The sequence below is a fragment of the Salvia splendens genome, unplaced genomic scaffold (assembly GCF_004379255.2).
Source record: "Salvia splendens isolate huo1 unplaced genomic scaffold, SspV2 ctg780, whole genome shotgun sequence".
Lineage (NCBI taxonomy): Eukaryota > Viridiplantae > Streptophyta > Magnoliopsida > Lamiales > Lamiaceae > Salvia > Salvia splendens.
This window is the reverse complement of record NW_024599456.1, coordinates 10,676-32,838: the sequence shown is the minus strand read 5'-3', so window position 1 is coordinate 32,838 and position 22,163 is coordinate 10,676. Positions and strand designations below refer to the sequence as shown.

Below are 22,163 nucleotides of genomic sequence, written 5' to 3'. Positions count from 1 at the left end.
TTGGCGAACACCTTTTGCCGAACACCTTCTGGCGAACACTTTTGGCGAACACCTTTTGCCGAACACTTCTGGCGAACACCTTTTGGCGAACAGCTTCCTTTTGCCGAAAACGGTTATAACCGTTTCCAACGGCTAGTTTCTGTTTCGGTTCCCAACGGCTATTTCCTGACTTGATTCTTCCACCAGCTCAATCCGATCTTGATGAGCTCAAACACTAACAAATCCTCCACCTTTGAGCAATCTAAGATCCATCACCACCAGTTCCACCTTCCTTCCCATACTTACAAATTTCGGACCACCCCAACCAAATCCAAGCAATGTCGGAACTTGGATCTCGGTAGGGCTTTAGTAAGTGCATCAGCCGCATTGTGCTCGGTGCTGACCTTCTCAATCTTCACCGCACCCTTCTCAACCTCATCTCGAATGAAATGCAGCCTCACGTCTATATGTTTGCTGCGTTCATGATATGTCTGATGTTTCGAAAGACAAATCGCGCTATTGCTGTCGCACTTGATCACAACATTCTCTTGCTTCACCCCAAAATCACCAACTATACCCCTAAGCCAGAAGCTTTCCTTTACTGCCTCAGCAAGAGCTATATACTCTGCCTCCGTCGTCGATAGAGCCACCACGGATTGGAGATTAGACTTCCAGCTCACCGCGGAGCCGAACAAGGTAAATATGTACCCAGATTGTGAGCGCCTATTATCAAGGTTAGCTGCATAATCTGAATCGCAAAACCCAATAATGCTATCCTTATCTCCTTCATTCTCTGATTTGAACATTATTCCCAGATCACTACTTCCTTTAAGATACTTGAGAATCCCTTTCAAAGCCAACCAGTGCTCTCTTCCCGGACAGGACATGTATCTGCTCACCACGCTTACCGCATGAGAAATATCAGGCCTTGTGCATATCATCATATACATCACACTCCCAACTATGTTGGAATAAGGTATCTGGCTCATCTCTCTTTCTTCTTGCTGATTTCTGGGACATTGTGATTTGGACAGCTTAGTCTGTTGTGATAGTGGAACTGAGGTTGTTCTACTCTTGTCAATCTGATATTTGTGCAGTACTTTCTGAATGTAGCCTTCTTGGGACAACCACAACACCCTCTTATCTGCACTTCTGAATATATCCATTCCCAAAATCTTGCTAGCACTCCCCAGATCCTTGATTTCAAATCCCTTTTTCAATAAGGCTTTCACCCTATCTAGCTCCTGTCTATCTGGTCCAGCAAGCAAGATGTCGTCTACATATAATAGCAAATACACAGCAGGTCCCTCAGACTTTGATTTGAAGTAGACACAACTATCATATCTGGAATTTATAAATCCCATACTCTGCATATGTTCATCAAACTTGATATGCCATTGTCTACTTGCTTGCTTCAAACCGTATAGACTTTTCTTTAGTAGACAAACCTTATCTTCACTCCCATGTATCACAAATCCCTCTGGCTGATTCATGTATATAGTTTCCTCAAGCTCTCCATGAAGAAAGGCTGTCTTCACATCAAGTTGGTCCAAAAACCAACTTCTTTGAGTAACTATAGCTAGCAAAATTCTGATTGAGGCATGCTTTACCACTGGAGAAAATACTTCATTATAGTCTATTCCCTCCTCTTGTGTGAACCCCCGAGCTACAAGCCTAGCCTTGAACCTAATCTTGTTCCCAACCTCCAACTTTTTCTTGTATATCCACTTACAACTCACTGGTTTTTGTGTGGAAGGTCTCTTCACAAGCACCCATGTCTTGTTTTTGATCAGGGACTGTATTTCATCTATCATAGCCTCCATCCACTGCTTGCTCTCCTTAGAACTCATAGCTTCCTTGAAGCTTGAAGGCTCTGCATACTCTATGTTTTCTGCAACACATAGTGCATATAGCAAGTATTCTTCTTCACTGTATCTTGTAGATGGTTTAGGGATTCTTCTGACCCTATCTCTGGCTAGAACATAGTCACCCAAATCCTGCTGCTCAGGGTTCAACACATCAGCACCTGCTTCTTCTTGTTCACTATGATTTCCCATCTGCTGTTCAGGCTCAGCAGTTCTATCTGCTCCAGAAACCTCCACCTGAACTGATTCCTCAGCCTCCTCAGGTTCTGGAACACCCATCTCCACCATCCTCTCAGGCTCTGGTTCTTTCTCAGAATGAGATGGCCTCTGGCTCTCTTGAGCCTTTTCCAGAAATGGCATCCTACTTTCTTCAAATTGCACATCTCTAGAGATAATAACTTTCTGATTTCCTGGCTCTATGCACCACAGCCTGTAGCCCTTCACTCCCCTTTGGTATCCAATCATCACACATCTCAAGGCCCTTGGCTCCAACTTACTTTGCCTGATGTGTGCATAAGCCATACAACCAAAAATCTTCATATTCGAATAATCCATGGCCTTTCCATACCATCTCTGATCAGGAGTGTCAAAAGCTATAGCTGAAGAAGGACTTCTATTGATGAGAACTGCTGCCATACTCACAGCCTCACCCCAGAATCTCTTAGCCATTCCAGAGCCAAAGAGCATACATCTAACTCGCTCTAGGATGGTTCTATTCATGCGCTCAGCGACTCCATTCTGTTGGGGATTAGATGGAGATGTCCTATGCCTCTTCATACCTTTCTGCTTGCAGAAAGAATCAAACTCCCCACTCAGAAACTCCAGCCCATTATCAGTTCTTAAACACTTCAAAGAACACCCTTTCTCCACTTCCACTTCCCTACACCACTCCTTGAATTTCATGAATGTCTCTGACTTTTCCTTCAAGATAAACACCCATAATTTTCTAGAAAAATCATCAATAATGGATAGAAAGTATCTACCTCCACCCAATGAAGCTGTGTAGCTGGCCCCACAAGTCACTGTGGCATAGTCTAGTGGTGACCTTGAGCTGTGAATTCCTCTCCCATAGGGCAGTTTCTTACTCTTTCCGAGCACACATTGCTCAACCACAAACCCAACTGCTCATTTGGGATTTTCCAGCTTAATCAGCTCCTTCTTGGCCAATTCTTTTGATTCCATTTTCTCCCAAGTGTCCGAGTCTGAGATGCCACATTCTTAAGTCTAATACCAGATTCACAGATCCAGTAACCACACTTGCCTTTAGATAGTATAGCTTCTCTTTCTCTCAGCCATCATAACAACATCACCATTCTTGATGATGTTATAATCCCATCAGACAATATGCAATTATATCCTGCTGCATCCAACACTCCAATAGAGATCAATTCCCTTAATCTCTGGAATAAACCTCACACCAGTGAGTAACCTGATGGAGCCATCATGAAGTCTAAAGCCTGATGGACCCAACTCCTCTGATTCTGCATATCTTGGCATTTCCTAACAAAACTGATCCAGCTGCATTCTTGATTTCCTCAAAATGACTTCTAGTTGACACATGTGGAAGCTACATCCAGAATCCATGATCCATGGAAGTTCTTCCATGTCCTCAGTCACACACAGAGCCTCCGGGACCACCAACTCTTCTGCAATATCAGCATTGTTCTTGCCATTCTCTTCCTCGGCCTGCTTCTTCTTCCAACCCAACAATTCTTCTTTATGTGGCCTGGTTTCTTGCAGTGATGGCATGATCTGGTCTCTTTCCAGTCAGCTGTCTTGTTTTTCCATGGCTTCTTCTGTGACTTTCTTTTCACATTCTTCTTGTGATCAGTAACACTCAGACTCTCAGACACCATTTCAGTGGACTTTGGATTAGATTTCTGGATTTCCTTGAGCTTTAGAGCAGAGTACACCTCTTCATATCCAATCTTGGACTCTCTACCAAGAAGTATAGCATCCTTGAAATGCTCATAACTTGGTGGCAAGGAATTCAACAACATCAGAGCCTTGTCCTCATCTTTAATCTCTTCATCAATGTTCTCAAGATCATCGATGCACTTCCCAAATTCTTCGAGCTGTTCCAAACACACCTTTCCATCAGCAATCTTGAAAGTGAGAAGTTTCTGCTTCAGGTGCAGCCGATTTGCCAAGGATTTGGCCATGTATAATGACTCCAACTTGGACCAAACTCCAGCCGCTGTCTCCTCCTTTGAAACTTCTCTGAGGACTCTGTCATTGAGGTTGAGTATCAAGGTACTATATGCCTTGTACTCTCTGTCTTGAGCCTTTGCCTTCTCCTTTTCATCAGCTCGGGCTTCTCCCCCTCATTTCTGCCTCCACCATTTAGGGTTCCCATAAACCCTGTTGCATCAAGATTGCTTTCATCTTCAGCCTCCATAGGCCAAAATCATTTCGGCCTGTGAACTTTTCAACATCAAACCTTGCTGCAGCCATTATTCAAACAGGTTGAGCGCCTTCTTGAGGACAAAGAAAGAACTCCCAAAACTTTGTGCCTTCTCGATCAATTCGTGGATTGAAGTTCCCACAGACGGCGCCACGTTGTGAAGAACGAACTTATGGTTGTGACGATCGAAAAGGAAATTAATGAAATGACAAGATGCAAGGAAGAACACAAGCGAATTACGTGGTTCGGCGTAAGCCTACATCCACGGGCAGAATCTGGTGTGTTTCTTTATTGATCACTCGAGAGATTACAAAAACAAGAGCACTCAAACTCTCAAGAATTTACAAGATGGAAAACCCTCAACTCGCCCGAAAACTTCTTGCTTCGAGAGCTAAAAACGCACAGCTGAAAGATAACACTTCCTCTCTTGAATTCTCTCTCTATCACTTTTGATTTCTGTTGTTGTTAGTTCTGGAATGAATCGCAACTTCCTTAAGTAGTACCGATCAAGAAAAACCGCCGAACAGTTTCCTTTGCCGAACAGCTTCCTCTGCCGATCAGCTTCCTTTGCCGAACAGCTTCCCTTGCCGATCAGCTGCCTTTGCCGAACACCTTTTGGCGAACACCTTTGGCGAACACCTTTTGCCGAACACCTTCTGGCGAACACCTTTTGGCGAACACCTTTTGCCGAACACCTTCTGGCGAACACCTTTTGGCGAACACCTTTTGCCGAACACCTTCTGGCGAACACCTTTTGGCGAACAGCTTCCTTTTGCCGAAAACGGTTATAACCGTTTCCAACGGCTAGTTTCTGTTTCGGTTCCCAACGGCTATTTCCTGACTTGATTCTTCCACCAGCTCAATCCGATCTTGACGAGCTCAAACACTAACAGTTTCAATAGTAAAAACCAAGACCAAATTAAACGAAAATAATAAAAACCAATACAATTTGATGAGTTTTAAACCAATTTAAAAGATTTTTTTTGGGAAATGTTGATTTGACGCAAAATCCCCTCTAATCATTCATGATTCTATTAAAATAAAGTAATAAACCAGTTTGATAATTATATCGATGATTTTCATATTTTACATAATTAATTTTTTTATGTATTTTATATTGAAACACGATTTAAATATGACTTAATTTAAAATAATTTAATGTATCGCTACATATTTAAAAAAAAGATTATTTTTTATATTAAACACCATCGGATTAGGATAAAATTAATGTTTTTTTATTAGATATCATCTCCAAATCAGATTAAAAATCATATCTAAACCTATCATAAATACTTCAAATAACGTTATTTAGAAAATTAGTAAGAAAATAATATATATTAATAATAAAACCAGATATTGTATATATCCATTCAATAAAATTATAACCACATATATACATATTGTGATTCACTCATCATAATCAGAGTTATAGTAATATATTAAAAGTGTATATTTTTTTGATTGATCATTCATAAAGATATTTTGGGCCCCTCTCTCTTTAAAGGATCAAAAAAAGCAAAATCATTTTTTTCAACAACTAAGTAAAAATATGGGCGCATGCGTTTCGCTCTGTTTATCAGTGGATTCCAAAAACGAGAATCTCGTGATCTCCTCGCCGGTCAAACCGAGCTCCTTCCCGGTCAACGGCCGGGATCATTCCGCCGCCGTGTTGGCCGTCACAGCAAGCCTCTCTCTTCCCGGTTCCCGCGGCGGAGGTATTTTTTTCTGCTTCTCCTTTTTTAAGTGAATTATGCATCAATTTTGATTAGTTTAAAAAAGTTTTGTTGAGAATTAAGGCTAATTCATTTTTTTTCAACTACTAATTGAGTAGATAATACTATTAGTATGATTGTTGTTTTTTTAAAGAAGTTCATCAAATTGAAATTTGTCTGTGATTGGTGAGTGTTTTAATTTGGAATTTTTCAACAGTTTTTTTTCTTCAAATTCTGATTCATCCCACAATTTAAAAAATCAGTTCGAATTTTTTTTGGTGAATTTTATTCGGGAAATCATACATGGATGTCATTGCTTGAGTTAAATAATATTGCTGTCAATTCATTAAGAAAACAAAGTTTTTCGTTGAAAAACATCGGCAATATATTACATGTAAGCGACCGTAATTTTTTCAATTACAAAGAACTCCAAACATTATTGTTTTTCTAACTCATAAAATTTGACCTGTGATGATATTGTGGATGATGAAAAGTTCCATATTTTATTTTAAAAATCTTCTGACATTAATGGATTTAATATAGTTGTTGATATATTAATGTTGCTATTATTATTGGTTTGGGGGTCCAACTAGATAAGGCTGCAACATTTATTTAGGTTTGTGACTAAATTAATTGTTTACCAATATTGTCACAATCATGTTGTTAAATATTTATTCATAAACTAATCTTGTGATTGGTTTTGGTGAACCTGAATTAAGAAAAAAATAAAATAAAATCAGGGCTGTCTAAATTTGTAGTAGTATATATTTTTAAAAGTCTGTTGGTAGGTATATTAGTTACCAGTTGGGATTGAGAGTGAAGCTTTTTGGAAGAAAAAAAAACAAAAAAATTTTTGGCAACAAATCAAGAATACTTGTCTGATAAGGACAAGGCAACTAAAGGCTTGTAGTTGTAACTGCACATTATGTTCATTTTTATGGAACGAAAACGTCCAATACTGCGGAAAATAGCCCTTCCGATAACAGAACTATCGAATCTAACTGCTAAGCACGCGAACTAGTCGTTCTTAGGGGCATGGTGAATGATTATCAACTGTATCTTTTGAGTTAGTGAAAGGGTTTAAGTAAATTCAGTGTGTTGATAATTTTATAGGAACTGGTGATTGTTATTGATAATGTTCAGTGTTTGAATTGATGTAATGTGACTGTCTCTGATTGTATTTCTTGTTTACTACTTAAAGTTAAAGTTTGATTTAGTTCACATGTTTTAGAAGGCTTAATATTGAGATTTCAAACTGTTTTTTCTTCTATTTGGTCTCTGCTTTGCATCTGATTCCTCCCTTTAGTGATGATTTTGTTTGCAATGGATGAGGCATTTTATCTTGAGACATTCCTTTTGTTGTTTGAAAAATTGAAGTTATCCTCATCTGATCGGAGGTGCTCTCGATTTCTTTCAGGTAGCAAGGATGATGCGTTCTTCGACTCACAACCCTGGTTGGAATCGGATTGTGAAGATGAGTTTTTAACTGTAGATGGTGGTAAGAGATCCGTCTTTTGGAATTTCACATTTTGCGTTTGATTAACAATACATTGTTGGATCTCTTCCAAGCAAAGAGTTTTTATGTTTATTATATCTTCCACTCTATCCACTTAACACACTAAAAACATTGAATAAATTTCGTGTCTAAAAAATGATTCGCTTTGAATGGGACGAAGAGAGTATTTCCTTAGGCATACTGCTAATACTACAATACATTTAGCAAGGATGATGCGTTCTTCGACTCACAACCTGGTTGGAATCGGATTGTGAAGATGAGTTTTTAACTGTAGATGGTGGTAAGAGATCCGTCTTTTGGAATTTCACATTTTGCGTTTGATTAACAATACATTGTTGGATCTCTTCCAAGCAAAGAGTTTTTATGTTTATTATATCTTCCACTCTATCCACTTAACACACTAAAAAACATTGAATAAATTTCGTGTCTAAAAAATGATTCGCTTTGAATGGGACGAAGAGAGTATTTCCTTAGGCCATACTGCTAATACTACAATACATTTAGCAAGGATGATGCGTTCTTCGACTCACAACCCTGGTTGGAATCGGATTGTGAAGATGAGTTTTTAACTGTAGATGGTGGTAAGAGATCCGTCTTTTGGAATTTCACATTTTGCGTTTGATTAACAATACATTGTTGGATCTCTTCCAAGCAAAGAGTTTTTATGTTTATTATATCTTCCACTCTATCCACTTAACACACTAAAAAACATTGAATAAATTTCGTGTCTAAAAAATGATTCGCTTTGAATGGGACGAAGAGAGTATTTCCTTAGGCCATACTGCTAATACTACAATACATTTAGCAAGGATGATGCGTTCTTCGACTCACAACCCTGGTTGGAATCGGATTGTGAAGATGAGTTTTTAAGTGTCAATGGTGGTAAGAGATCTGTCTTTTGGAATTTCACATTTTTTGTTCGGTTAACAAGAAACGGAGGGAGTGCCATAATTAAAGTATTTAAAATAAAAAGGATAGATTAGCTAGAATAACGAGCGCTACTATAAATAAAGAAATAAAATTAGACTAGCAAGAATGATAACTAACACTGTAAATAAAGTATGGTGTTGATTAAGTGATAAAGCTTTAAAAAGTATGTGCAAATGGTATATAGTACTCCCTTCATCCTGGATAAGATAACATATTTCTTAGTCGGCACGAGATTTTAAAAATTGTTGATTACTATGATTAATTGGAGAGAGAAAGTTACCAATAATAGAAATATGTCATCTAAGATGGTGTCGCCAAGACTAAACACCTAACGTCGAGTATTAAAGGTGGAACGCCTAACGTCGAGTATTAAAGGTGGAACACCGAACCATCTCCCTTCTGAACAAGCTTATTATTGTTAGGAATATATACAATATATAGTAATAATTTCAATATCATTGTGGATTCGTCCATGGTCCAAGCTACGATGAAGGTCAATCCGAGCCAAGAACCCGATAGTCACCAACCACAGGCGGGGCCAAGAATTCAACTTTTATTTCAACTTGGGAAGGGAAAATTACATATGTGAATTTTTTTAGGATTTGAAATGTAGCATACATTTGACATTTTATAAAATAAAAAAATAGTATGATAAATTTTGAGCTCCTTTCTGGAGCCGAAGTGGCTCCGCCCAGTGGCGGATCCAGAAATGTTTTTCGGAGAGGGCGGAATTGTGTTCTTTTATGTACGTCGTTTGGCATCTTCTCGTACATGTAAACGACAACTTCGCTCATAATTATCATCATAGTATTTTCTTACTATTTGATATATCTGATTGAAATCTAAAATTAATCCCAGACATTTTGCTCAAATTTTTTTTTTCTCAGTCAGTTAAATCAAGTGTCTTAACTTTTGGTCCAAATATTTATAATTCTGTCAAAATTCACGGTGAACAATACAATTGCTAAAGCTTTCTTTCAAAAACTCGACTTGATTATGAAACTAGTTTATATAAAATGGTTACAAAAGTATAGATTATAATTTAAATTTCTAATATATATTTAATACATGCTCATAGTAATATTTAACAATACAATTGCTAAATTTTTTAAAATACATGCTCATAGTAATATATATTTAACAATACATCTCATAGTAATATATATTTAACAATACAATTGCTAAATTTTTTTAAATTTGTTAAAAATGAAATCAATAAAATATAATCAACTAATATATATTTAATACATGCTCATAGTAATATTTATTTATTGTGTAAATTTCATTTATTGTTTAAGACTTGAAGTAGAAAATCTCTAGGAATAAGTCTAGTAATTATTTTAGTGAAATAACTCTATTGAAAAGTGGAGAAATAAATCTGTTAAATCTCTTCTATTTAATCAAAATTTCTAATAGGCCGAATAAATTATAGTGCAACCCTCTAGTTTTTTATTTTTGTCTATTAGCCCCAACATATGTCATTTTCTTCCCTCATTCTCTGTGCGCAGACCCTCAAATCTCCAAATCCGATGACAATTCCATTGTCGTCATATTCCGATAGCATTCTCATCTCAACTCACCTTCTGATCTTGGACCATTCTCCACTGCTCGGTCAGTTCACGAGTCTTCTTCTCTCTTAATTTTTTTCGACGGAGGGGGCGACCATGGCTTTTTCTGGCCAATCTTTAGGACAAATTCGACCCTCCTGGCCGCCGGGGAGGGACGACCGCCCCATCCTGCCCCCTGGATCCGCTACTGTCCCCACCCTGGCACTAGAATCAGTGGAGAGCTGAGCCTCGCTACTAACATTCAAGTCGAGGGCAGTGGGAAGGAAGATCTTCTTGGTGGTTCTTCTTCCAAATTTCGGCCGTGGATGGAGAACTGGACCACCTTAGGAGTCCAATCTACAATCTCGCTCTACTCATATTATATTATAAAATTAATAATAAAAATAGAACCACCTCCTACTAACTTTTTTCACTTTTATTTCAAAAAATACTTTTTTAAAATCCTCGCCGATCAAAAATGGGATTTCTAACAGGACCACAGGGAGTGCAGCTAAGATCCATGTAAATTAAAAAATACATATCCGATAGGATAAGTGCAGCATTTTTTGTGGGTTTCAAGATGCCACGTATGACTCCTTCACAATACATGATTGGTTTTCTCTCTATTACAGTACTTCATTTCATTTAATCGAAATTAACTCAAAGATGATACGTATCACAAGTTTGGAGAAAACCTTAATAATAAAAGAGCAGGTATAACACAAATTTAGTAACGGACCACACCTTTAATTAATATCAATATAAATTAGAGTGTGTATCCGTCTACTATAGCACCTGTTAGAGAAAACCTCAAACTTGGAGCAGGGTTTAATTAATATCAATATAAATTAGAGCAGGGATTTGAGAATGCACTTGTTAAGGAGCGTTTTGATATTCGTGCTTGGACTACAATCTCTCAAACTTATAATGTTAGAGAAACACTTAGAGACGTTCTTTTTCGAGCTAGTGGAGGAGATTCAAGTAGTGATCTGAGTGAGAATGAGTTGGGACAAAAATTATACCAGTTTTTGTTTGGTAGGAGATATCTTGTAATAATGGATGATATGTGGAGCATAGAGGCGTGGGAGAAGATAAAAAATTTCTTTCCTGATAACCAAAATGGGAGTCGAATAATCGTAACAACTAGGCTGTCTGACTTGAGTTCTCAGTTGAACGAGACTTGTATAGTTGGCATGAAATTTCTAGATGAGGCTAGTAGTTGGGATTTATTTCGTAAGACCGTGTTCGGGAAAGAAAGTTGTCCAATTGAGTTGGAGAAGATTGGAAAGAATATTGCAGCAAACTGTAGAGGACTCCCTTTATCAATTGCTACAATAGGAGGTCTTTTGGCAAAATCTGAGGGCACAAAAGAATGTTGGGAGCGTATAGAGCAAAATTTGAATTCCATTGTTATTAACACTAACGATGGATTTTGCTTGAAAATATTGAGGATGAGCTATATCTATCTGCCAAACTACTTAAAGCCATGCTTTTTGTATATGGGTGTTTTTAAGGAAGATTAGCGTATCCGTGTGTCAATGCTTAAGAAGTTATGGGTTTCTGAAGGATTTTTAAAACCAAGGAGTGGAAAATGTTTGGAAACACTTGCGCAAGAGTATTTTAAGGAATTGGTTGATAGAAATCTCATTTTAGTTGATGAATTGGGGCCTACTGGAAACGTGAAGTATTGTAAAATTCATGATTTGTTGAGAGATTTGTGTTTGAAAGAAGCTGAAAAGGGAAGATTTTACCATGGCATAAGAGATGATCCTGTAGCCTTTTAAAGAGGTACATTGTGAGGAGAAGCCCATAAAACTTAGTACTCCATAATTGAGGGATAAGACCTTTTTTGGCCCATCTATATTGTTGGGTCAATCTAATATCGTGTTATAAGTTCAATGGTTCCATCCTAGAATCAACAAATAGTGGATATAAACTTATATAGTTATTATAATTTTTTCTTTATATAAACGTGAGATATTTGTAATATTTGTTTTGTTTAATTCACCTACATAAATTGGTCCCTTGGGGTTGAATTGAGATGAGTATTTTTTGCCAAGAACTCGATTTTAAGTAGATTTGGACGTTTACATAAAATTCTTTAGTATGCAAAGAAATGCTCTATAATACTATTACGAGTATATGTTGTCCTACACTCAAGATCATGATCACTAAGCCTCAAAAAGAAAGATCATGGTCACTAACTTCAAAAAGAAAAGAAAGAAAAAAAATGCTGACATTGGTCAAAATGCTGTCTTAGTTTGAGTAATTCCACACTGCACAAGCAAGTAACAACACTATTAGATTCAACATATATATAAAAGTCAAGAAGAAACCAACCCAATAATCAAAGTCAGTGATGTCAAAAGACACACTATGAAATGCTTCACAACCACTATTTATGAATTTCCACAACATAAAAGAATGAACCAACACATATGTGTTATACTATTTTGGAGTACTCTGTAACGTTGCGTTACACTATATTTGTCATTTTCATACAATGTCGCATGTGCTATCAACATCAAACTCATCAAATTTAAGAAAAGTTATCGTGTAACACAAATTTTTTAAATTTTGTAACATAGTCATTTTAAATTCGAAAAATGGCAGAAAAACATAGTGATTTTACGTAAATTAACCCTCTTATTATATACATTTAGGGGTGTTCGGTTTGCAAGATTGTATCTCGTGATTAAATATGTAGTGTGTTTGGTTCATGAGATTCAATCAATCCCACAACTCAATCCTAGATGGATAATCATGGGATAATTAGTCATAGCTAATCCCCCTCCCCCTCCAACTAAAATAATCTCACAACTCAATGCTAGATTATATCTTGGTACTATTTAATCTAAGAAACCAAACACCACCTTAAAGTACTATTTCCGTCTCACAATAGGAGTCATATTTATTTTTTTGCACTCGTTTTATAAAAATAATAGTAATAAATAGTTAAAATGGAGAAATGATAAAGTAAGAGAGGGAATAACGTTGAGAAGATACTCCTAACGTGATAGTAATAATTACGTCACATTCCATTACCTGGCGCGACCTTATAGCAATCGGAGCTCGGCCAGAGGATGCTCCGGCCGATCTCCGACACCTTCGCGATGATCCCGGCAAAGTAGAAGAGCGTGACCAGCATGATCACGAGCGGCATGAGCACGAATCCGATCAAGAAAGTGACTATTCCGAATAGCCAAATACAGATACGACGCTCTCATAACAGTGAACTGGTCTTGGAAGGCATTCTGGTTCTATAATCAAATAGGAATGGAATTATATATAAGGCCACAGGCACGCACCTAGCGTCATTTTAACAACACTGCTCGTTTCTCCTCACTCCTCAATAACAATTTCTAACATATATAGTTCACAACAACAATATGTCGATTGAAATTCACCAACAACATTTATCTTAAAAGGGTACAACAAGCCTATGGAAATTGTCATCAACTTTGAAAAAGGAACAAACTATACGCAGAATATATAAATTACATATAGCCCCTGTAATAATCAAATATAAAGACAACATTGACATCATATTCTTAGCATGATAATTTTGACTCCCATTTTTGTTATCAGGAAAGAAATAATTGTAGTTAAATTAAAGTGCTCAACTTAAACTTGTCAGCCTTACATCAAAGATTTTCACAATTTTGGTATTACTTTGAAAACTTGTTGCGAGTCAGAATTCAGTGAAATAGCAACGCTGAAATCGATTTCGATAAATAAATGCAGTGAAGCAGCTGTGGCGTCAGCGAAAAAGATAGTAGAAGAATATGAGGATCTATATGGAGAGCAATTACACCTTCGTGTCGTGCGGAGATAGCTTAGAATGAAATTTGGTAAACATTGGACTGCAAAAGAAGTAATAAACATGCATTGTGTTTTTATGTAATTTGTTTTCAATCTTTTTTGCATTTGATAAACATTGCACTGCAAAAGAGCATTTACATTGCACCTCATATTTCTGCCAGTGTTGTTTGCTTCCTCTCATTGTGGAGCTGAGTGAGGCCAGACCCGAGGGACAGAGAAGAGGGAGAATGGCCGGATATTGGTGGCGGCGGCGGAGGGAGATTCTTCCATGGCTATACACAAATGTTTATTTGTATTTCACTTTTTGTTGTTTTAGTGATGTTAGAGATATGATTTTGAATTTATTTTATAAACGAAACTTTGTTAGTGACTATTTTTTGTGGAGTAGTATTTTGTGTTCATGATTTTTAGAAGATAAAATTTTCTATTTTTAACTGTTGATATAATTTTGCAAAAAAATGTAAACAAAATCAATAATTTTATAATTTTATCAAAGTAAAGAAAAATAGGATTTTTTTTGGTTCGGTGTGATATTAAACTTAATCACTAGAATTTGAATGGAAATATTACTTTTCAGAATTATTATCAATAGATATTTATCAGAGTATGGAAGAACAGTCGATGTTATCTAGAACCTTAGTATGCAACGGGATGAACACGGTCACATGTATGGAGACATGCACCTCTGAGAACACATTGAGCCTCTACTTAAAATAAAATGAAAATCATAAACTCTGCTCAGCATTCTCCACCATCACTGCTCAATCTGCACATTTAGAAATATATGCAGGGCTGAGTACAAAGATACTAAGTGAACACATTGCCAAAATATACACATATACGTTGAAAATATTGTCATGCCATCACAGTAACACTCGAGAGTTTTCTCTTAAAAGGCCCGAGCTTACTAAATTCATTGTGAGCTAAAGTTAGACTGATCAGTCTAAGTTCTTTTGTACTTTTGCCATATCTGAACACCAAGTGTTGTGGAGATGGTGCTCTCCCACGGTCACCTACATCTTTCTCCAGCCGGGGAGGTGGCCACCTCCCAACGGCCTCCACTACATCATCTTTGTGCCGTAGAAGGTGGCCACCTTCCACGGTCACATGTGTACAGTAATCCGAGTAGGGACATCATCCTCACTCGACCCCAATTCGATTCTTAAGTTCCAACCAAACAGATATAGGCTTCATACACGTAAAACAAATCATTTATGACAAGACAACATCATTAGCATAACTAAATATCATTTCAAAATATTTGACATTTTATCCACATTAGTATGCAGGATAGAAAAGTTCACACGTGTGTTTAAATTCCTTTACTTGAGTTTCTTTAGTTATACCATTACTTGCTCGTAGAGATAGCATTTTGAAATAAAAACATATACTTAATCAGACTCAAGGAAAACATCTACTTAGAATGCATGGATCCTACGTGTGTTTTCGTTTTGTTCTTTGTTCTTTCTTAAGGCCATTTTAAAATTCATTTACAACAATTAAATCATAGATGCGTTAAGTACTTCTCTTTCTGTTTATGCAGTCGCCCGACGTCGCACGTCCCCAAAATTCTACACCCTCAGTTAATTATTCGGTAATTATTTAATTACTCCAGTCAGTTCTTATTTATTTCCTGCTCAACACAAATATTTAAATCTTTCAACCCAAACTGTTTTTCACTCAAAACATTTCTCGGCTCATTCCATCGGTTAACAAACATTTCTCGGCTCATTCTACACGGTTCCAAAGGCCTCGATTTGCTATTGTGTTCAAGAATTATAGCTTATGTTAGTCTGTATGCTCGAAAATTAATCTTGAGACTACTATTGGTTTAAGATAGTGCTTTATTTGTTGGATGTATGTTAACGAAGCTCACTATTTATTATGAAATTTGTATGTTTTATGGTACTATATGATTCTGGTATTGGGAAAAGGTTACCTGCTTACTGATAATCATGCTTGCTTTGTTGCTCAAGGTTGTCTGCGAAAGTGATTGTAGATTGTACATGTGGTGGAATTTATGTTAAGACCACTATGCTTTATTTCTTAGATTTAAATTCTTTTCATCAAATCTGACAATTAATACTTTGATGCATAATTTCAGATTCCTCTTGATTGGTTGTGAACATTCAATACTCTTTCGATTAGCTACCCATTCGATGTCCTTTTAGGATCACCTAAGAAGATAAGAAAAGTCAGGATGCTACATAATGAGTGTTAGAAGCTAGAGATATATACGACAACTTTAGCTGAAATCAATCTCGACATCAAAATTGTCGACAATGTCGTGAAAATTACGTATCATTGTCATAACTGCTATTATTAACATTTCTCTTTGACGACTATACATTGCAACATCAAATATAGCATATAATATCATTCTTCGCACATATTCGTTATTCGAAATCCTACAATATCCTTTCGGTATAGCTCTCCATATTATTTCGATCAATTTTGTATATATTTAAGTTTAAAATAATCAAATATTTGTGATTTAATTAGATTTATAAAGACTAGCAATATATTTTATTTTTAAAATAATTAAATATTTGTCATTCAAAATAAATTAAAAACTAAACTAGAATAATAAATAATACTCCCTCCGTTCCATGTTAATAGAGTCATTTTACTATTTTGGGAAATTCCAAGCTAAATGAGTCATTTCTATTTTTAGCAAAAAGTAACCATTTCTCTTACTTTATTCTCTCTTCATCTCTCTTATTTTATTCTCTATCCACTTAACAGATTATTCTTAAACTCCGTGCCAAAAAGAAACGTCTCTATTGACAAGGAACGGAGGGAGTACCATAATTAAAGTATTTAAAATAAAAAAGGATAGATTAGCTAGAATAACGAGCACAACTATAAATAAAGAAATAAAATTAGACTAGCAAGAATGATAACTAACACTGTAAATAAAGTATGGTGTTGATTGAGTGATAAAGCTTAAAAAGTATGTGCAAATGGTATATAGTACTCCCTTCGTCCCGGATAAGATAACACATTTCTTAGTCGGCATGAGATTTTAAAAATTGTCGATTAATGTGATTAATTTGAGAGAGAAAGTTACCAAAAATAGAAATATGTCATCTAAGATGGTGTCGCCAAGACTCAAACACCTAATGTCGAGTATTAAAGGTGGAACACCAAACCATCTCCCATCTGAACAAGCTTATTATTGTTAGGAATATATACAATATATAGTAATAATTTCAATAGCATTGTGAATTCGTCCATGGTCCAAGCCACACGATGAAGGTCAATCCGAGCCAAGATCCCGAGAGTCACCAACCACAGACAACTTTTTTTTCAACTTGGGAAGGACAAAATTACATATGTGAAAACTTTTAAGGATTTGAAATGTAGCATATATTTGGCATTTTATAAAATAAAAAATAGTATGATAAATTTTGAGCTCCTTTTCGGAGCCGAAGTGGCTCCGCCACTGTCACCACTCCGGCACTAGAATCAGTGGAGAGCTGAGCCTCACTAGTAACATTCAAGTCGAGGGCAGTGGGAAGGAAGAGCTTCTTGGTGGTTCTTCTTCCGAATGTCGGCCGGGGACGGAGACCTGGACCACCTTAGGAGTCCAATCTACAATCTCACTCTACTCATATTATATTATAAAATCAAAAATAAAAATAGATCCGCATCCTACTAACTTTTTCCACTTTTATTTACAAAGTTAAATACTTTTTTAAAATCCTCACCTATCAAAAATGAGATTTCAAACGGGGACAGGAAGGGTGTAGCTAAGATCCATGTAAATTAAAAAGTACATATCCGATAGGATAAATGCAGCATTTTTTGTGGATTCAAGATGCCACGTATGACTCCTTCACAATACATGATTGGTTTTCTCTCTATTACAGTACTTCATTTCATTTAATCGAAATTAACTCAAAGATGATACGTATCACAAGTTTGGAGAAAACCTTAATAATAAAAGAGCAGGTATAACACAAATTTAGTAACGGACCACACCTTTAAATAATATCAATATAAATTAGAGTTTGTATCCGTCTACTATAGCACCTTATTTTCATTGCTGATTACAAACGAAAAGAAAAGGTGTTGCCTTTTCACCTGCACATCAATAGTTAGGTGAATCATAAATGCCATCATTGACTTTGAAGTCCTCTTTATAAACTCTTTAACTTAGTTTACTCAGATCCATTTTCTTTATCATTCTGTGTGTGCATTCGTAGAGAAAGTTGTTAATCATGGTTGCTTATGGAGCTCTGGTTTCTCTTATGCATATCATAGATACCCTCGACAAACATCCTTCTCCTCCCATTTCTATCAACCAAAAACATGTTCAATCCCTCACTCAAAACATTACCTTCTTGCAGGAGTTTCTTGATTGCTATATTTCCCCCTTTGCTGATAGCCACGAAGCTGATCCATTGGAGCGTCGCATTGCTGATGCAGTTTACGCGGCTGAGGATGTTATCGAATTCCATATTGTGGATCAAATTCACAGTGGATCCACAATCGTTGCAGATCATGAATTCTATCACAATCTACAGAAAGTGATAGAAGAAATGGATCTGATCAACAAAGAGGTGAAGAGCATTGCTGTTGAAGCTCAGACCAAGCAGAAGCCCGTTGCTGCCTTGTCGGCGTCTTCTCCCACTGTGAAAGAGAACGTGATCGTGGGCTCCGACGAAGTGTTTCTTGACGTTTTGGATAAGCTCACCAGTGATCAACTCAAGCGCCAGATCATTCCCATCACAGGGATGGGTGGCATTGGTAAGACCACTCTTGCCATGAAACTATTTGAGAATGCACTTGTTAAGGATCGTTTTGGTATTCGTGCTTGGACTACAATCTCTCAAACTTATAATGTTAGAGAAACCCTTAGAGAAGTTCTTTTTCGAGCAAGTGGAGGTTCTAGTAGTGATCTGAGTGAGAATGAGTTGGGAGAAAAATTACACAAGTTTCTGTTTGGTAGGAGATATCTCGTAATAATGGATGATATGTGGAGCATAAAGGCATGGGAGAAGATAAAAAATTTCTTTCCTGATAACCAAAATGGGAGTCGAATAATCGTAACAACTAGGCTGTCTGACTTGAGTTCTAAGTTGAACGAAACTTCTATAATTGGCATGAAATTTCTAGATGAGGCTAGTAGTTGGGATTTATTTTGTAAGACCGTGTTCGGGAAAGAAAGTTGTCCAATTGAGTTGGAGAATATTGGAAAGCATGTTGTAGCAAATTGTAAAGGACTTCCTTTATCAATTGCTACAATAGGAGGTCTTTTGGCAAAATCTGAGCGCACAAAAGAATGTTGGGAGCGTATAGAGCAAAATTTGAATTCAATTGTTATTAATACTAACGATGGATTTTGCTTGAAAATATTGAGGATGAGCTATATCTATCTGCCGAACTATTTAAAGCCATGCTTTTTGTATATGGGTGTTTTTAAGGAAGATTACCATATCTGTGTGTCAATGCTTGAGAAGTTATGGATTTCTGAAGGATTTTTAAAACCAAGGAATGGAAAATGTTTGGAAACACTTGCGCCAGAGTATTTTAAGGAATTGGTTGATAGAAATCTCGTTTTAGTTGATGAATTGGGGTCTATAGGAAACGTTAAGTATTGTAAAATTCATGATTTGTTGAGAGAGATGTGTATAAAAGAAGCTGAAAAGGAAAGATTTTACCATGTCATAAGAGATGATCCTCCAACCAGTATTAGCGAACGTCGAGTCGTTCTTAAAACTGCAGGGTTGTTAGGATCTTTGTCACATACTCGTTCCATAATATGTGAGTACGACGAAGCATCACCTGAGGATGGCAAATTTCTACCGTCTCAGGATCTTCGATTGTTGAGGACATTCGTGACAAGTGATTATGATAGTTATTTCCTAGAAAATGTGTTTGAATTGGTGAACTCACGGTACCTTGCTATCAGTGTTCATGATGAGTCCAGATTCTCTAGTTCAATTGATCTCCTTTGGAATCTGCAGACATTGATTATTTATTCATCTTCTTCGAACTGTCTTCATGTACCAAATGAAATTTGGAAACTGCATCAACTTCGGCATCTTGAATTTCTGGATAATCCATTTATTCTCCCAAATCCTCCTAGTGACGATAGTGACATTGTCATTATGGAGAATCTGCAAACACTCAAAGGAGTTTTGAATTTGTTATTGAATGAGGAGGTGGTTAAAAGAATTCTCAATGTGAAGAAATTGAGTTTAACATACGATTCAGATCAAAAGGAGGGAGAAAACTGTCTAAGCTATCTTCAATGCTTCAGTAAATTGGAAAGCTTAAGCTGCATTACCGGTTATCAAAGTGGTGACTTTTTGCTGAGGATTAATTTCCCCAACTCTATCAAGAAGTTGACTGTTGAAGACTATTATAGCACGGAGTTTGGCACAAAGTTGGAAGACATATTGCCTAAAATCGGTCCGTTACCTCTTCTTGAGAAGCTCGAATTAAGTGGTGTCTTCAGAACCGGCAAGTGGGAAACAATTGAAGGCCAGTTCCAGAAGCTCAAGTTTCTAAAGTTGTCGGATTGTGAAGGTCTAGTAAATTGGATTGTGTCAGACAGCTCCCACTTTCCACTTCTGGAGAAGCTTAGTCTCTATGATTTTTCCGAACTCGAGGAAATCCCATATGAAGTTGGAGAAATAGCAACGCTGAAATCGATTTCATTGTATGATTGCAGTGAAGCAGTTGTGGTGTCAGCGAAAAAGATAGTAGAAGAATATGAGGATCTATATGGAGAGCAATTAGACCTTAGTGTCTTTACGAGAGATTAGAATGCAATTTGGTAAACATTGAACTGCAAAAGAGGTAATAAACATGCATTGTGTTTTTATGTAATTTGTTTTCAATCTTTTTTGCATTTGATAAACATTGCACTGCAAAAGAGCATTTACATTGCACCTCATATTTCTGTCAGTGTTGTTTGCTTCCTCTCATTGTGGAGCTGAGTGAGGCCAGAGCCGAGGGACAGAGGAGAGGGAGAATGACCGGAGATTGGTGGCGCGGTGGAGGGAGTCGGCGGCGGCGGAGGGAGATTCTTCCATGGCTATACACAAATGTTTATTTGTATTTAACTTTTTGTTGTTTTAATGATGATAGTGATATGATTTTGAATTTATTTTATAAACGAAACTTGTGTTAGAGACTATTTTTTTTCGGAAAGGATTACCTCATGCATTGTATACTACATTTCATAATACACTATTAAATAATTGACAAGTGGATCTTGTTTTATGGAAAGAAAAGTTGTTTCCATTATAACCTTTCCAATTAAGTAAAGAAATTTAAACTACACTAAATATAAAAAATGTATGTATTCAAATCAATTTCAGTTAATTATGTTTAATCTTAATAATAAAAAAGTAATGTTGGATCACATTTTATAGAAAGAAAAGTTAAATCAAAGTATTTTTTCTTGCACTTAATTTCTACACATCTTTTAGTTTCACTAATTCTCCACATATTTTAATAACTAATCTTGTTTCTTTTCAAAGGTTATCTCCTCGTAATTTTGTTAGATGCTATATCAATAATATAGATTAATTTTTATGTATTTTATGCTAAAATAACATCGCCATTAGTATTAGCAACACTACTCCATATATTAGTAATTTTTGTATATCATGAAATAAGTACAAATACATAGCAGGAATATAAAAATCAAAATCAAAATATCATAAAAAGAAAAAAAACTATTGGAAAAACTTCAAGTAACAAGAAAGAAAATAGTACTACTAAAAAGTAAGAAAATATTTAATATACAAAATTTAAAGGTTCATAATTTATTTATTATAAACATAGCTTCTGCATATAATATGCTTGTATCAAACGATCATGTTTGGGTGCTGGAAAAAACACAATATCAAGATAATAAAATTGATTGAAATTACTTGTTTTTTTATTAAAATTAAGCATAATTAACTGAAATTGATTTCAATAAATACGTTTTTCATATTTAGTGTAGTTTAGTTTCTTTACTTAAGTGGAGAGAATATATTGGAAACAACTTTTCTTTTCATAAAAAAAATCCACTTGTCAATTTTTTAATGGTGTATTATATAATGTAGTATACAATGCATGAGGTGATCCCTTCCGATTTTTTATGGAGAAGTATTTTGTGTTCATGATTTTTAGAAGATAAAATTTTCTATTTTTAAATGATGATATAGTTTTGCCAAAAAAATGTAAACAAAATCAATAATTTTATAATTTTATCAAAGTAAAGAAAAAATATGATTTTTTTAGTTTGGTGTGATATTAAACTTAAACCTCTTGACAATAGATTATTTATCTGTGGCAATTTGTAGTGTAGGGATCAGATCACTTAGGATTCACTAATTACTGAGACTTATTGGATCAACACTAAGATAACTAATCTCAGCAAAG

The 22,163-nt window shown here is 36.0% G+C and overlaps 1 protein-coding gene and 1 long non-coding RNA gene across 2 annotated transcripts; both read left to right on the top strand.

Annotated features, from left to right (window-relative positions):
• Positions 1–5,743: 5,743 nt before the first annotated feature.
• On the top strand, positions 5,744–7,553 carry LOC121791331. The gene is made up of 2 exons (XR_006048515.1): positions 5,744–5,963; positions 7,378–7,553. It is a non-coding gene; the product is annotated as an uncharacterized LOC121791331 (long non-coding RNA).
• A 10,424-nt stretch (positions 7,554–17,977) lies between these two features.
• On the top strand, positions 17,978–20,966 carry LOC121791330 (putative late blight resistance protein homolog R1A-10). The gene is made up of 2 exons (XM_042189323.1): positions 17,978–20,585; positions 20,695–20,966. Exon 1 carries the CDS (start codon positions 17,999–18,001, stop codon positions 20,549–20,551), a length of 2,553 nt encoding a protein of 850 aa, XP_042045257.1. The 5' UTR covers positions 17,978–17,998; the 3' UTR covers positions 20,552–20,585; positions 20,695–20,966.
• The last annotated feature ends 1,197 nt before the right edge of the window (positions 20,967–22,163 follow it).